Source organism: Canis lupus, chromosome 32, assembly GCF_048164855.1.
Source record: "Canis lupus baileyi chromosome 32, mCanLup2.hap1, whole genome shotgun sequence".
Classification (NCBI taxonomy): Eukaryota; Metazoa; Chordata; class Mammalia; order Carnivora; family Canidae; genus Canis; species Canis lupus.
The window spans coordinates 30,145,999-30,164,198 of record NC_132869.1 but is presented as its reverse complement, the minus strand read 5'-3'; the positions used below and the strand labels follow the sequence as shown (position 1 = coordinate 30,164,198).

The 18,200-nt window shown below is 33.4% G+C and overlaps 1 protein-coding gene across 5 annotated transcripts in view; it reads left to right on the top strand.

The window, feature by feature from the left end:
* VPS13C (vacuolar protein sorting 13 homolog C) overlaps positions 1–18,200 on the top strand; it is a 168,828-nt gene that overhangs the window by 34,053 nt on the left and 116,575 nt on the right. For all 5 annotated transcript variants that reach the window (XR_012022719.1, XR_012022721.1, XM_072808964.1 and 2 more), the window contains 9 exons: positions 1,674–1,733; positions 2,556–2,636; positions 4,204–4,261; positions 5,738–5,865; positions 7,854–7,960; positions 8,512–8,683; positions 9,946–10,008; positions 15,094–15,223; positions 15,971–16,065. Coding sequence is in view for 3 of the 5 variants with exons in the window: in XM_072808964.1 (XP_072665065.1) it covers positions 1,674–1,733; positions 2,556–2,636; positions 4,204–4,261; positions 5,738–5,865; positions 7,854–7,960; positions 8,512–8,683; positions 9,946–10,008; positions 15,094–15,223; positions 15,971–16,065 (894 nt within the window). In the remaining 2 variants the exon portion in view is untranslated. The remainder of the gene's footprint in view (positions 1–1,673; positions 1,734–2,555; positions 2,637–4,203; positions 4,262–5,737; positions 5,866–7,853; positions 7,961–8,511; positions 8,684–9,945; positions 10,009–15,093; positions 15,224–15,970; positions 16,066–18,200) is intronic.

Sequence of the window (18,200 nt, the reverse complement as noted above, 5' to 3'; positions counted from 1 at the left end):
ACAAGGAGGGGGAGTGGCAGGCAGAGGGAGAAGCAGAAGCAGGCTCCCTCCTGAGCAGGTGCCCTGGTGTGGGGCTTGATCCCAGGACCCTGCGATCATGACCTGAGCCGAAGGCAGATGCTTAATCAACTGCCTGCCTTAAGGGGCAGGTGCCCCTTAAGTAGCTTTTGATAAAAAAAGAAATAATAAAATAACAGAGACTAGAGATAATGCTCCAGAAAAACCAGACTGGCAATATTAGGCATAAATGAACATAATATTTTATGTTGAGCTTCTAGCTGACAAAAAATTATAAAATAGTCACGTACCTCTCATTGACTAATAAAAAGGTATACTAACACATAAGAATGATGTGTAGTTTCCTTAGTGTGTATTGTTGTTTGATTCTCTATATCTTTTCTCAGACTCTTCATACTGTGTTCTTTGCCTGTATTACTTTTTTCCCTTTGTCTCCTTGGTGATCCTATTCAGGTTTTAGTTCTTATGTTAGATATTACTCTTTCTCATTCCCTTGTATTTTCCTCTTAGAATTTATCACTCTTTTATGTTCCCCATTATATTTTATTATAGCACCAATATCATATTATTGTACTAGTTAGCATGGTGATCTTCTGTCTAACCCTCATTCATTCACTGACAAAATAGGACCTCTATTTTAGAATTTTGTAATGATTAACTGAGATAGTTAATGTAAAGCATTTGACACATGTGTGGCTCGGCTATTTCCTGCTTCAACTATTACAATGACTGTAATAACAATAACCCTAAACTTACCTCTTTCTTTATCCACACCATTCCTTTTTCCCATTTTACAGTTAGAGTCTCTTAGACCTAAGGTAATCTTTCCACCTCTGATCTGAATCTCATCCTTCCCATGTCCTTGGGAGCCTTTTTCCCTCCCTTTTTCTCTGCCTCCTTTCCTCCCTTCTTTCTTCCTTTCTGTTAGTTTTCTTCTCTTTCCTAAATCTTCAAACCCTCCCCCTTCCGCTTTTCCCTTCTCCCATTCCTTCTGTAAGCATTTAAACACATTCAGGTCTGTCTTTTATAGCAAAATTAAGAAGGCCCTCCTGAACCTTCTCTCACTCCTAGGCCCCATCTACCTTGACTATCTTTGTTTCCCCATCTCCTGCTGACTCCTTTCCCACTGTACTCTGACTCTGCTACTCCTCTGAAATTTTTCTTGACAAGTTCATTAGTAATGACCTGGCTGCTCAATAAATTAATTTTAGTTTATCTCATGGCAGTATTTGGTATTGTTGATCATGCTGGCTTTCTAGAACCATGGTCATGCTGTGATTTCCATATTCTTGTGGTTTTCTTTGCAATAATTATTTACTTGATTTTTAAAAAGGATGTGGACCTTCTTCACTATTTTATAGGCTAGCTCTTTCTTTTCTTTTTTTTTTTTTTTAATTCATGCCCAGTTCCTTCCACACAGACACATAGTGGCTCAGTAGTTATTTTCTGGATGAATAAACTCAGTTAAATTATAACCTCAATTCTATTTTCACTGTTCCTTTGATTTTGTCATATAGATATGTCGGGAAACAGCTTCCAGTAGCCATAATTAGCTAGATGTCTTTTTTAAAAATCTAAGTAATTTTGTTACAGTTTATTAGAGTACTGTATTATGATATATATACTTTGTTTCACTGTTATTTATTTTCTTTTAGACTGCAAATGAACACTGGACTCCATGTATATTAAATGAAGCAGAAAAAATTATATACAAGGTATTAGACTGGATTAAGAATTTCTTGTTATTTTTCTAGGTACAAACACTTATTGTAGTTTTTTGAAACTTTGATGGGGCCCAATGTGTCATTGGAGTGTGAGTTAAAAGTAGAAGCTCCAGTTTTGGCTTTGCCACTTACTATGTGACCTTCTGTAATCACTTACCTTTTCTGAGGTTTAGGTTCTTCACCTAGCAAAAGAAATCAGATAAAATTAATATTTCCTAAATTGTGTTTTATGGAACATTAGGTAATTGGGATATGAGATTTGTAGAAAAAATATTTTCTGGTCAAGATGACTGACTAAAGTATTAAGCTGTACATAGTTAAACAGTGTGTTTCATTTTGTTTTAAACCACAGGACTGGACAGTACTCTAAATATGCTAATAAACATTGAGAATTTTCAAGAGGAGTGTTTATGTTTAGTATATTGCTTTCCCCACCTTACTGTTGTAGAATCCCCTCCCCTCCCCTCTCCTTCTAAGCAGTCATTCATATCCACTGGAGGAATTGTGTCTTTCTTCTTATTCTGCAAAACATGTACAAGTCTGTTAAATAGTAAATTCTCAATTAATATTTGATAACTGAATGAAGGAATTTCCTCAGAAATAGTGATGCTGGAAGAAAAATTTACCAAATGCTAAGATTAGTGGTAAAGTCTGTGAATAACATGCATGTATTTTTCCCATTTTTGCTTTATTTTTTTCCTTTAAAAGTTCAAAATGGCAATTGGATGATCCTAGGGTGATATGAGAATTATCTTTTAATACTGATTCATAATTTTCATGTGTTGCTTGACCTCTTTTATTTTTCTTTTATAGCTTATACGACTTGATAGTCTTAGTGCCTACTGGAATGTAAACTGCAACATGTCTTATCAGGAGTCAAAGGAACAGATCTTGGTAATTTCAGTTTATAACTGGAAGAGCTAACTCCACTCTCTAAATTTTTTTAACTTAAGTGGTCTTTAATGAGGATAGGGTATATAGTCTTTTGTTTAAGTTGTATTTAACTAAATCAGAATTGTGAAACACAGTTTTTGGAATCTACTCTTTTTTATTAAAAAAATTTTTTTTAAGATATTTTATTTATTCATTTAAGAGAGAAAGTGTGAGAACACTAGCACAAGCAGGGGGAAGGGTCAGGGAGAAGGAGAAGCAAGCTCCCTGATGAGCAGGGAGCCCAACATGGGGCTTGATCCCAGGACCCTGAGATCATGACCTGAGCGGAAAGAAGGCAGATGCTTAACTGTCTGGGCTGACCAGGTGCCCCAGAATCCACTTTTTAAAAAAGCATTTTGTTTTTGAAGATCTTTGTGAGATCATTCACTACACAGTGAGATAATAACTTATACTACTAAATTAAAACTGCATTTATGGTTTTTTGCACTCTTATTTTGATGACATTACATTGTGTTTCGTATAAGAATGATTATGTAGAGCATTGTAAGGAATGATGATATCTTTCAGATCTGAAGAATATATGTTTAGCGAATTTTCTTTTAAATTGAAGTATAATTGACCTTAGCAAATGTTTTAAGCATTTGTGATAATGATTTCATCAACAGTGAAAGGTTAACTCAAAACTTCACTGTGCTCAGTTAGTCTCAGTCCTTTTTATTTACTTAGAGGAAAAAGGAAGAAAAGTTGAATTTTCTGAACTTGAATTAATTCCAAGATTCTAGCTCTTATTTCTCAGAAAGATACTGTAATAAATAATTTGCCTTTGTCTAGAGAGTGTTTGAGATCCCAATTCATGGATGTTTTATTGTTTTTTTTAAAGATTTTTTTTAAAATTTATTTAAGAGAGAGACATAGAGAACACAAGTGAGTGGGGGGAGGGACAAAGGAAGGGAGTGAGAGAATCTCAAGAAGACACCCTGCTGAGGGGATCCCTGGGTTGCTCAGTGGTTTGGCGCCTGCCTTTGGCCCAGGGTGTGATCCTGGAGTCCGGGGATCGAGTCCCACGTTGGGCTCCTGGCATGGAGCCTGCTTCTCCTTCCTCCTTCCTGTGTCTCTGCTCCTCTCTCTCTCTCTCTCTCTCTCTCTCTCTCTCTCGGTCTATCATAAATAAATAAATAAATCTTAAAAAAAAAAAAAAAGACACCCTGCTGAGTGTGGAGCCTGACATGGGGCATGATCTCACACCTCTGAGATCATGACCTGAGCCGAAATCAAGGGTTCGGATGCTTAACCGACTGAGCCACCCAGGAACCTCAGTTGTTTTTTCTTTTTTTAAGTCAGAGGGGAACGCAATGCTATAACACTTTTAAATATTTAGAATTTTAAAAAATTATCTACTTCTGTATTTTAGTCTAAAGAAATATAAATAATGCTTAGTGTATTTTTCTTATGGACTACTAATTATAAAGAAGAGAATAAAGATATTGATTTAAGAACCACATTCTTTCCCCCCCATGTGTAGTTGAATATGTATGAATTTTTTTTCATTCTCCAAATTTTTGTTTAGGATCAGCTGAAAAGTGGAATTCTTACAAGTAGCAACATACCTGTAAACCATCAATATAGTAAGTAGTGGTAAAAGTTTATTTCATGTTATAGGAAACATAGGATTAAATACTCTGGCTTACTGTACTTTCTTCTGATAAAGGTACTTTGATAAAGAGAAAGTATTTTATATTTTAGTTTTATCACAGTGTATTTGGATTATAGCAAATTATTTAGGATAGATTATGACACATACAACCCTGGAGAGTAAGAGGAGGGCAGTACGACTGTAGTTCGTTCACTCCTAGCATCTCAACACCCTTGACCTCTGTTTTCTTCTTGTTAGCACCTTTGTTTTAGGAATTAGGTTTTCTTTTATTTAATCTCTTTAATCAAAATCTCTGAGATTTTGGTATTCAGGTCAACCTTGCCATGTCACTATTGCAGTGTTATGACAAACCAACCACTCTAGAGACTTTCCTAAGTGGCTTTTCTAATTCTTGGCAGCCTTGCCTTTACTTATTTTTAAGTAACCCTCTAACAAAGCAGCCTGTTTATTAACGCCATCTGTTTTCTCCTTTTTAGTTTCATTCGAAAGAGACTATTGTTGGATTTTTTTTAATTGAGTATACTCCTTTATGTTTGTCTTCAGCTTTCATGCTCATCATCCATATTCCATGTTACTCTGGTTCATTGTTGTTTTCTTCATATTCTTTTGTAGCTGATTGCTATTATGGAAGAGTTGACACTTTCTCTTTATGTTCATAGATCTGTTTAGTGGTGGTGTTTTCAGATCAAAGTGTTTAGTTTCATTCATGAAAGAACTAGTTCAGAAAAATCTACAACTTCATTTATAAATGGTATCTTCCACTTATAAAAACCTCTAAATAAGTTAAAATTTTATATAATCTTATGCAAATGTAAATACTGTAATATATCATAATTTATGTAATCTTAATATTGTTCACTGTTAAAAATTTATTATATTACTTTGTCATTTTCCTTAATACATCTTTTCATGCTAGTTCTTCAAGAATATTTTCTTATTTGATTCTAAGATGATATAGATAATGATCATTCTGAAAATTATAAAGTGGTAAGCATTTTTTTCTTGGTAGTATGAATTTAATTCATGATTCTGTTCCTAAATTCTACCAATGATTAAGACAAATTTTAAACAAATTAAATTTTGTCTCCTACCTTGTGTTAATATTTTTAGTGAATAATAAAATCATTAAATGTCTTGTAGTAAGGAAGAGAAGTCTAATTTTACCCAGACTGAATAGCCAAGAGTAGATTGTCTATTACTTTTGTACATTTTTACTTAGAAGCATAGGACTCCAGTTTCCTCCTTGGAGATTCCACTTTGACTTGCATTTGGTATTATGCAGATAAGTAGATGCTTAAATATTTTTGGGTAGTGAATTTTTACATTTTTTATATATTTTTAATTATTTTTCTCTACTTTCAGAGTAATAGTGTTCTTATAATTATTTACAGTTGTTCATATATAAGGGTATATAAACATAATCTTGTGTCTTCCCATGTGACTTAAGTTTTCCAGCCAATATCAGCTTCTGCAAAGCTCTACATGAATCCTTATGCAGAAACAGAGCTCAAAACACCCAAACTTGACTGGAACATAGAAGTACAGAATATTGCCATTGAAATGACCAAACCTCAGGTAAGACTCGGGTGGCTATTTCTAGCTTTTATTAGCCTTGAATCTCAACTGCTTTTGTCCTTTGTGATTATTCTTTCTCCAGTGCTCTAGTGATTCTTTTATACATTTATATTTGTATTTTTATATATATATAAATTTTTTTTTTGGGGGGAAAATAATTTCCTTCTTTTTATCTGGTCTTTTCCTTATTGGTGGAAAATCTTACCAAATTATAGCAAATGATGTTTTCCTATGTAATTTCCAATTGTTGATGGAAGATTTTAATGTGTTTTTTCTTCCTCATATTTTAATAGACACCTTTATAGTAAGTACTGTCTACTTAATTTTTAGACCTGCTATGTTGGTGCTTTTTTCCTTTGTCATTTGGTTATATACCCTGGGTTCGAATAACAGACCTGGAGAACTGGAAGTGAAAGAAGGACAAAAGGTTTAGCTAAATGAGCTTTTAGCTCAGTGTCGTCCAGTAAAAATATACAGTAGTTCCCCTTCTTCATAGTTTCTGTGGTTTTGGTTACATGGGTCAACTGTGTTCTAGAAGCAGATGATCTTTCTGATGTATGGTCAGAAGGTCAGTAGTGCCCTGACACTGTGTCACAGTGCCTACATCATTTACCTCATTTCATCTCACTATTAGGCATTTTATCACAGAAGAAGGGTGAATGCAGTCAATAGGATATTTTGAGAGAGAAACACATACCACATAGCTTTTATTACAGTATATTTTTACGGTAGTTCTATTTTATTATTATTGCTTTTTATTTTTTTATTATTATTTTTTTTATTCATTCATGATAGAGAGAGAGAGAGACAGAGACACGGGCAGAGGGAGGAGCAGGCTCTATGCCGGGAGCCTGACGCGGGACTCAATCCCGGGACTCGATCCCAGGACTCCAGGATCGCGCCCTGGGCCAAAGGCAGGCGCCAAACCGCTGAGCCACCCAGGGATTCCCCTATTTTATTATTATTGTTATTCATCTCTTACTGTGCCTAATTTATAAATTAAACTTTATTCTAAGTGTATATGTATAGGAAAAACATAACAAATGTAGGTTCAGTACTATCCATGGTTTCAGGCATCTGTTGGGGGGGTCTTAGAACATATTTCCTCAGGATAAGGGGAGGATTACTGTAATGCAGGTTGTCTATGTAATTTAAAATTTTCTAGTAGTTGCATTAGAAAAGTAAAAAGAAAGGTAAAATTAATAACATTTTATGTAAGCCAGTGTATCCAAAATATTATCATTTCAGCATGTAATCAATATAAAAAATTATATCCTTTCCTTTTTTCTAAGTCTTTAAAACCTTGGGTATATTTTAAACTTAAAATACATTTAAGTTCAGACTACCTATATTTTAAGTGGTGAATAGCCTCATGGTAACCAGTAGGTAGAAATCATTAAGAAAAACTGAAAGGAGAAAACTAGATTTGCCGCTTTCTTTATCTTATCTACAGTCATGTTGTGTGTGTGTTTCCCTCCATTTGAGCTCTTTACCAGGTATATGCAGAGTTGTATTAGTGGTAAGATGGGCAATTATATTGGTTTATCTTCCTTTAGTTATGTAATGATTTTCTGGAGAGACTTGCAATTCAGCTTATAGAAAGTCAATGCTGAAATGATGGTCCAGAGGCAAATATGTAGTTTTAGGAACAACCATGTTCCAGTCACTAGTTACAGATAGTGTATTTTATTATTTCTAGGATGTGCATTTATTTCATTGTGTAACATATTTGAAAATAGGATGTATAATATTATTGATGGTATGATACTTTGTTAGCACTGTTTTTTTTCTTTTTGTAGTGGAACTTAAAAATTATATTACAACTTATAATTGGCGGTGTTTTAAATTTGAGAAAATATGATACTAATAGGTAACCATGATATTCATTGTTCCAGGAAGTTGGAGTCTTACTAGACTGAAAATATAATAAAATTTGGTGTTATCCATATGTGCAATTAATAAATATAACTGTATTTTTGTTTTAATAGTACTTAAGTATGATTGACTTTTTGGAGTCAGTGGATTATATGGTTAGAAATGCCCCTTACAGGAAATATAAGCCCTATTTACCACTTCATACCAATGGTCGACAATGGTAAGTTAGAATTTTTTTTTTTTTAAATGAGAAATATATAAGTAGAAACTTCCAGATTTAAGAGACCTTTAAAGCCATGTAATGAAGCCACTTTTTTTTTTTAAATCTTTGTAGACATGAAAGGGATATCTTTTGTATTATGTCGTTGTTACTTTTTTCATAAACACATTCTCTTATACTCTTGCTTTTAGATTATTCCCAAATTCTCAACTTAGCATTAAGACTTTAATCCTTTTTTGGTTTTAGTGCCCTTGAGTCACCACATGTAATGAATGTTATAACCATATTGGGATAGTATTAATTTTGTATGTCATTTTGTGTCTTATTGATTTTGCTTTGACATACCCTCTTACTGGAGTAATTTGCTCATTTTATAATCAATTTAAATCAGAGAATTTTACTGAGGAATTGAAATGCTAATTAATGGGATCTTATAAGGAGAACAGTTAATAAGAACAAAAAATGTAACTGTGGATTTAAAAAATCTAAGCCATTTTCTTGCTTTTTCTTAAACCTTTGTATTCAAATGTACATTAAAATTTGATTTGCAGGTGGAAATATGCAATTGATTCTGTTCTTGAAGTTCATATAAGAAGGTATACGCAGATGTGGTCTTGGAGTAACATAAAAAAACACAGGCAGTTGCTCAAGAGTTATAAAAGTGCCTATAAGATCAAGTTAACCCAACCTAAAGTCCCAGAAGAAATACAGAAACAAATTCAGGTATATCTCACATATATTGATGAAAGCTAGTCTTTGTTAAATTATCCTTTAGAGGGATCCCCGGGTGGCGCAGCGGTTTGGCGCCTGCCTTTGGCCCAGGGTGCGATCCTGGAGACCCGGGATTGAATCCCACATCAGGCTCCCGGTGCATGGAGCCTGCAAAAAAAAAAAAAAAAAAAAATTTTCCTTTAGATTTTCCTAAATTTAATTTGAATTAAAATATTATTTTAGAAAGAATAAAACTGACCTCTTTTTGAGATAATTTTATGGGAAAATGTAGAGTATTTTTTCTTCAGTTCTTTCTTCTTTAAACAAATCTTTTCCTCCTATCCTAATATCAGATTAAGTACTAGAATACTAGAAAGTATTTGGAGAAATGTACTTGGTTTTTATATAATATTTAGAAAATCAGTATCAGAGCTATTCAAATATATGTTTATTAGCTACATGTATGTTATTAGTTTTGTTAGTGTTTTTTTTTAAAGAGCTCAAAGTATTATATAAAAAACAGCTCTTATTGCTCAAAATAGGAACCCCTTTTGAAATAAGGAAAAATACCATGCTGAATATATAATATGCCTAATATCATGTGGTCTTGATTATATAACCATTTCTGCCACAAATTCATAATGTAAAGAATTAATTGAATTCCTATTATTCTGAAATATGTGAGAGACACTGATACTATATATTGGAAAAAGCATCAAGTTTCTCAGCATCTTAGGTCTGGTGTTCTCCTGTATAAAATGGAAACAGTATTTGTTTTGCAGAGTTGTGAGAACATAGATTATCTCTTACACAGATTACCCAATACCTGTTAGATTCTTACATACTTTTATATAAATTCCCCAAATTAGCTTCTACTTTAACTTAGTTGTTGATTTGTAGAATTTTGCATTCTTAAATTTTGTGTTTTATAATGGTGCCTTTAGTACAATGGTTATAAAATATTATGGAAAAGAGTGAGTCAGTATGAACCATAAGGATTAACAGGTCCCCCTCCTACAAATTCTTGTTTCTATAATGGTCTCATTAAAATTCTTATTTTTATATTTTTTGAGGATTTGCTTTCTTGGATAACTTATTTCCCTTATTGCAAAAACTAAAAGTACAAAAGCCAAATGTACATTCAGATTTATACTTATCCTTTCATTAGATCACAGTTGGTTTGTTCATGGACTGGATAAGCCTAGAAATCCTAGAATAAAATTTTTTAATCTAATGTCATTTTTCTTGTTTACAAGTGTCTCTTTGTTTTATAGGATTTGGAGAAGACTCTAGATGTTTTTAATATAATTTTAGCAAGGCAACAAGCACAAGTTGAGGTAATCATTTTATGAGCTTTTTTTATTTTATGTTTTAAACATGTTCATACTATTCCTTTAAACTTGAGATCAAGAAATCTTAAGTTTCATGGCAGTTGTTCAAGTAAGAATAAAGGTTGAGTTTCCGTTCCTCATTTGATCTTGGGAGAAAAAAATAGGAACAGTGGAAAAAATCCACTAACATGGAAGGAAAAAATTTTGTAATCTTACAACAAAATATTTGAACCCCGCCTAAAAAGAAAGTAAATCAAAGTTATCTGTAATTCTAGCAATGTAGAATACTGCTGTTAACATTTTGATATACAGTCTTCCAGGTTTTCCCCCATGCATATGTATCTACTTACATATGCTTTTTATCCCCCATCCTTTCACTTTATCTTTGCTTTGTTTCCTTTTCCCTCCCTTTCTTCTTCTTTCCTTTCCTCTCTTCTCATCTCTCTTCTATTCTTTTTTCCTGTAATTGGAATCAGCCTGTTTATATTTCATAATATATGGTGATTGATCCCACTTGGCATATCCTACCTTGTCCCTATTGTTCCATGTCAATCCTTTTATTCTGTAGCATGACTTTGTTGGTAAATCAATTGCAAGTGCAGTGCAACTCACAATACAAAAAGTTAGGAAATATAGATATACAAAGAAAAAATAGAAACATCTATCTCACACTAAAGATACATTCTGTTAATATGTTTTTTTGTATATTCCTTTAGTCTTTTTTTTATTTATAGATCTCCATACACATACTTATGTTTTTAAGTGGGATTAAAGCATGCACGGGTTCATTCATTTACTTAGTAAGTACTCATTGAGTGCCTATTTTACTAGAATCATGGTGAAGACTGTGGACTCTGGAGTCAGCTTTGCCTACTTGTGTGATCTTGGACTGGCTACTTAACCTCTCTGTGCTTCAGTTTCCTCATCTGTTAAATAAGAGTAATTCATAGTACCTACATCAGAGGGTTACTATGAGGAGCAGTGATGATCCATGTACAAAGCACTTAGACTATTGAGTACCTGGCACATAATAATTATTGAATAAGTGATTTTTTCCTTCATCATCATCATCATCTGCATCATTCTGCATACAGAAGTGAACAAAAATCCCTTATTTACATTCCAGTAGAAAGGATAATAAAAACATAAATAAAAATAGAGTAGAAAGATAACCCCATTCTCTGACTCTGTTTCTCTTGTATTTCCCTCATCCCCTCTGGTTTTCGTGGACTCCATTTTCTCATTCCTTGGCCAGACTGTGGAATTTCTCTCAGGGGTTCAGCTGCTTATGCCTATGCAAAGCTCCATGACTGAGGACCTGCTTCGGTACACTCATGTGAAGTAGTTTTCTATGGCTGCGTAATAAACATAGGGGCTTAAAGCAATACACGTTTATTGTCTCAGAGTTTCTGTGGGTTAGGAGTCCAGGTTTGGTTTACCTGAGTTCTCTGCTTAAGGTCTCAAAAATATTGCCATCAAGCTGTTGGCTGGGACTGTGGTTTCATCTGGGGGGTGTCAGTGATGAAGGATCTGCTTTTGTTGGCAGATTTTAGCTCCTTGTGCCTGTGGGATGGAAAACTTCAGTTTCTTGCTGGCTGTTGACCAGAGGCTGTGCTTAGTTCTTAAATTTCATTTCATTTCCTTGCCAGAAGGGCCTCCTGACATAGCCCATAACACGGCAGCTTGCTTTTTCAAAGAGAAAGAGACACTCCAGTAAGACAGCTGGTACAGTTTCATGCACATAATCACATACATCTTATCACCTTTGCCATGTTCTGTTGGTTAGAAACAGGCCACGAAAAAGGATTTATTATTGGATGCTATGGACAAAGGGATGGATATAGATGAAGAAAAGGCAGTTAAATTCATCCAAGACTGAAATTTTTTTATTGTATAGGAAAATCCACAGAGTCACAGAATTTAAAATATAGGCAGGAATTATCGACATAATTATAATATTAAAACCAAGGATTAGACACTGGTATATTGTGTGTGTATAGTTCTAGGTCAGCTCTGATTTTTAAATGTATTTTTAAGTGATAATTGTCAACATATAGGAAAGTTTCTTTTCCAGTACTTTTTGTTGTTTTATTTTCTTCATGGTCATTAACACTGAAATATTTTTGTGTGCTTTCTAATTAATTCACTTCTGTCTTTTCTCTTCATTAAATTTTTCTAGATTTTTGAATTTATTTTGAAATTCCTCAAAATCTGTGCCATCCTCATCACAGCTTTACAAAAATATCAGTGCTAATAGTGGCTTTATCCTTTTTTTAAATTTTTTTTCTAAGTTTTTTTTTTTTTTTTTCTTTAGGGATTTAAATAGAGATCTGGGAGGGGGAAAGTTGAATGTTGGGTTGGTCATTACATTATCTTAATGTCTCTTATTAACATATTTTTAAAAATTCCTTAATGATTAAAAGTTTATTAGTTTATAAATTTACAAACTTTATAAATTTAGTTTAAAATATTTTTAAAACATTTTAAAATTCTTTTTTCTTTTTTTTTTTTTAAAGATTTATTTATTTATTCATGAGAGATAGAGAAAGAGGAGGGAGAGGCAGAGACATAGGCACAAGCAGAAGCAGGCTCCCTGCTGGGAGCCGCTTGGGGGACTTGATCCCAAACCCTAGGATCATGCCCTGAGCCAAAGGCAGACTCAACTGCTGAGCCACCCAGGCATCCCAAAATTTTTATTTTTCAAGTAGACTCCATACTCAGTGTGGAGCACAGCATGGGGCTTAAACTCACAACTCTGAGATCAAGGCCTGAGCTGATAATCAAGATTGGATGCTTAACTGACTGACCCAGCCAGGTGCCCCAACATTTTTTGTTTTAAGTAATCTCTATGCCCAGTGTGGGGCTTAAACTCATGACTCCAAGATCAAGAATTGCACATTCTATAGACTGAGCCAGCCAGGTGCCCCGATTTGGTTAAAAGGACTTTAATAAAATATCAAATACTGTACAGCTGTTCCTGTATTTAGATTTACAGGGAACTGCTCATAAATCCACCTTTTTATTAAGTCCAATATGTAAGACAAGTTTAACTTGCAGGCTCTGGTTGCATTTTCCTTAAAACCATTGCTGATAGACTCTTTAAAGCTTAAAAACCCAGATGATATACATTTGAGTGCCTTTTCTGAATTAGCCATTTCATCTACTCCCTGCTTGATGATTTCTCCTGTTGTTGAGAAAATCTTGTCTAGTTATCTCACTGGTTCTGAATCCTGCTGCACATTAGAATCCCTAGGGAATTTTTTAAATGATACCTGGAGTCCACTTCCTGGTATGTGGTGGAGCTTGGGCATTGTTGTTTTTTGCTTTTGTTAAAGCTTCCTAATGATTCTTAAGTGCATCAAGGATTGAATACCAGTGAGCTATGATATCCACAGTAGCTGCTTTGTCATTCACTTTTAATTTGTAAATTCTAACAGGTCCTGAATATATGCACTTATCTCTGGCTTGTGACAAAAATGTCACATTTTCCCATGCTTATTCTTTACATTCTCAGGCACTACTCTTGTCTTCTCCTGAATTATCAATGGTGTAGTGCTCTTTCATCACTACTTTTTTTTAAATTCTTTTTTATAGGTTGCATGATTTCTTTATCCTAAGGTTTCATACCTGCTGATGAATTATGTAATCGGTATCTAGCTGCATAAGAAACTTTATTTCTTATTTTGTTTAGTTTGAATGTCTCTTCTCATTAGCTTTTCAACCCTTTTTTAACTTCTCTTGTTATAAACACAATGGGGTTAGTTCCATTCAAAAAATATCTCAATGCAAAAGACACAGTAAGTACTTGGATTAACAATGTTGTGCCTAAATCTGACATGAATTCAGGATATTGGTGGCTGAGAATTGATTTGCTTTCGCTGAATCTTTGTGTTCCTGAGAATTTTAAAGTAGAAAGTTTGGTAACAGGAATGAAAATGGTAGCTAACATTTTCTTGATGTAATTTGCTGAGTACCATCAATTCTGAGGAAAGTACTATTATCTTCAATTTATATTAGTAAATTAAGACAGAGAGAGGTTAAATAAATTCTCTAAGTTCTAGTTATCATGAAAAATATAAAAAAGCACACTAATCTTCTATTCCAAGAGAATAAAGAAGTTAAATATTTTTTCATATAGAACATAAAGTAAACAGATACATATTTTTTATTTACTACATTTCTGACTAGTGAAATTGGATTGGTAAGCTTGCCAAAAGGTAGTTATGGCTGAGGTATAAGTGCTAAAAAACTTTTATAGTTTTGTGCACAGATGTGGACCTATTTCTTTATATCTTTAATGTTTAAATGTTAAAGAGAACTTCTTTAACTTATTTAAACTTCTCTTTACTAATTCAACTCTTTTTTTCAACTTCTCTTTTGGAGTGTTTCACCTTTTGTTACACAGGGAGGCATGCAATATGTTACCTATTACTCTCAATTTAAAATATAAATTTTAAGTGGGAAAATTATTAACGTTTACTTATTCAGGGAATGAGAAGATAGATTACTTATCCCCTTTATTTATCCTTATGTTTTCTGCTTTTTAGTGATTTCATCTCTTTTTTTACTGTTTCAAGGAGTTACAGAAAATCAAGCTAGGATTTATTGAGAAGAGGATGAAATGAGATTCAGTGATTATTTTTATTTATATTCGACCCTTCTCCCATGTCTGTAGTTGGCAGGCCAGCAATGTATATGAATTCTGAAACATTGTTTTAAACTAATATTTCTGAGTGTGGAAGTATCTTCTTTTTAGAGAACTTTTCATTTTGCAAATCTGCAGTCTTAGTGGTTTATTAACTTAAACATTTGTAAGACACATTGCTCAAAAAAATTCCCTTGAAACCTTAACTGTATTTCTGACAAAATGCATCCTCATCAAAATTTGATCAGTAGGTGTGGAAAGTAAATGAAATTAATAGTGGAACTATATTGACCAAATTATGTTGAATACCATTTCAGAAGGCTTTCTTGACTGTTTTTTAACCTAACATAGTGTTGAAAAAATTAACCATTGTTCTTACCTGGCTATACCTGGAAATGAAGAGGGCAGTTCCTCTTTAATTAAGTTTAAAAATTTTTACTTTTTAGGTGATTCGATCTGGGCAAAAATTAAGGAAAAAGTCTACTGACACAGGCGAGAAACGTGGAGGCTGGTTTAGTGGGTTTTGGGGTAAGAAGGAGTCTAAGAAAAAAGATGAAGAATCTTTGATTCCTGAAAGTAAGTTCCAACTCAGATAATTTGTTGTACACTGTTAAGAAAAAAATATATATGTTTTATTTTAGCCAGTTAGTGGAGTTTTATGATGTTTATTATTAGTAAACATACAACCAAATATGTCAGGCTGGAACATTTCTGAGTTTAACTAAATTAAAACTTTGATTTTTTTTTTAAAGATTTTATTTATTTGAGAAAGAGAGAGAGAGAGAGAGAGAGAGCGCACAAGCAGGGGGAGGGGCAAATGGAGAGGGAGAAGCAGACTCCCCTCTGAGCAGGGAGCCTGACACAGGGCTCCACCCTAGGACCCTGAGATCATGGCCTGAGCTGAAGGCAGATGCTTAACTGACTGAGCCACTCAGGTGCCTCAAAACTTTGATATTTTTGAGGAAGTTATTTCTGTGAAACTTTATAAGGTGAAATTCAGAAGTGTTAACTGACATTTCTTATTGTTAACTTTTTGCATGGATATTAGAAGTTTCACTTAATTTTTAACATATTTAGGGAATTCTAAAATCCTTATATGAGACCAGAATTTCTTTCATGGTGTCTCTTTGCCTTTTCTTGACATAAGCAAGCAAATACATGTTGGCTGTTTTGACTAGGCAAAGTAGTATATTAGAGGAAATTATCTGGCTGATGTTGCTTTAGCATTGATTTTAGGGCACTTGTTACTTTGGTTTGATATTTTTTATTGCATCTGTAATACTGAAGCAATTGATTTCTTAAAATACTGTCCTTTCTTTGTAGCTATTGATGACATTATGACTGCAGAGGAGAAAGATAAGCTCTTCACTGCTATTGGCTATAGTGAGAGCACCCACAACTTAGCCTTACCGAAGCAGGTGATTATTTTAGGTGCTTAAAGAGACATTTTGTTTCATGTTACTGTATTATCTTGAATTGGGCTAAACGAGTTACTGATCTCTTATAAAAATTGTATTTGTTTCTTTTCACAAGAATGTATGAGAAGAATTGGAGTAAATTCTTATTTATTTATTTATTTATTTATTTATTTATTTATTTATTTATTTATTTATTTATAAAGATTTATTTATTTATTCATGAGAGACAGAGAGAGAGGCAGAGACACAAGCAGAGGGAGAAGCAGGCTCCCTGTGGGGAGCCTGATGTGGGACTTGATCCCAGGACTCCAGGATCACGACCTGAGCCAAAGGCAGACGCTCAACCACTGAGCTACCCAGGCGCCCTGTAAATTCTTTTTTAAATGTTTGATAGGATTTACCAGTGATTTTATCTGGTCCTGAGGTTTTCTTTGGTGGGAGGTTTCTGATTACTGACTCAGACTCCTTACTCATTATTGGTCTTTTGAGTTTCTGTTTCTTCATGAATCATGATGCAGTCTTGGTAGATTACACATTTCTAGAAATTTATCCTTTTTTTCTAGGTTGTCTCATTTGTTGGTATATAGTTGTTCTTAGTAGTCTCCTGTGATCCTTTGTGTATCTGTGATATCTGCCTTATTATTATCTCCTCTTTTATTTATAATTTTACTCATATGTGTTGTCTCTCTTTTTTTCTTGCTTAGTCTAGCTAATGGTTTGTCAGTTTTATTTGTTCTCAAAGAACCAACTTGGTTTTGTAATCTTTTCTATTTTTTAATCTGTTTCATTTATTTCTTCTCTAATTTTTATTATTTCCTTTCTTCTAACTTTGGGTTTAGTTCTTCATTTTCTAGTTCCTTGAGGTGTAAAGTTAGGTTGTTTATTTGAGATCTTTCTTTTTTCTTGTTATATGAATTGATCACTATAAACTTCCTTTCTAGAAAGAAGATGCTTCTGCTGCATCCCATAAGTTTTGTTGTGTTATATTTCTGTTTTTGTTTGTCTTATGCTTCTTTTTTTTAATTTTCCTTTTGATCCAGTGGTTGTTCAAGAGTGTGTTGTTTAATTTCCACATATTGGTGAATTTTGTAGCTTTTTTCTTATTGAGATCTTATTCCATGTTTGAGAAAGATACTTGGTATAACTTATATCTTCTTAAATTTGGGGGACTTGTTTCATTGCCTATTGTATGATTTCTCCTGGGAAATGTTCCTGTGGGCTTGAAAAGAATGTTTATTCTGCTGCTGTTTTGAGTAAGTTTGTTTGGTCTCTTTGGGTTATAGTGTTTTAAATCCATTGTTTATTGATTCTCTGTCAGGATGATCTATCTGTGGTTGAGAGTGAGTTATTGAAGTCCCCAACTGTTGATATATTGACATTTATTTCTTTTTTTATTTCTTTTTTTTTAGTTCAAATTTCTTTTTTAAGGATTTGTTTTATGTATTTAGGTACTGCGTTATTGGGTGCATAAGTATTTACAACTCTTACATTTTCTAGATTGACTGATCTCTTTATCATTATGTAATGACCTTTTTATCTCTTTTGACAACATTTAACTTAAAATTTATTTTCTTCTGATATAAATATAGCTCTCCTTTTTTGGGGGAGTTACTATTTGCTTGAAATATCTTTTTCCATTCTTTCACTTTTAGTCTATATGGGTCCTTAAGGCTAAAGTGAGTTGTCTTTTTGTAAGCAGCCTAATCATTGGGTATATTTTTTAAATCCATTCTGCTGTTCTTTATCTTTTTATTGGAAAATTTAATCTATTCACTTTTAAAGTAAGTATTGAGGTAAGGACTTGCTGTTGCCATTTTGTTAATTGTTTTCTGTTTTGTGGATCTTTTGTTCCTTGCTTCCTGTCTTAATGTCTTCCTTTGTGGTTTGATGAGAATCATCTCCCTGGTTCTCTGTCCTGCTTTGTTTTGACCTATCAATTTTTCTCAATAGTTTTTTAACCATCTAAAGACATCAAGCAGATGCTCTTTATATCTTGTCCAGTTTTTGAGCCAGAGGATTGTTCTGAATTAGTTTGCTTTAGTGAAAGTTGGTGAATTGAGTCTTTATGTGACAAAATATTTTATCTAGTTTCATTTCTACTATCTTTAAAATTAGGAGAAATGAATTTTGGATCT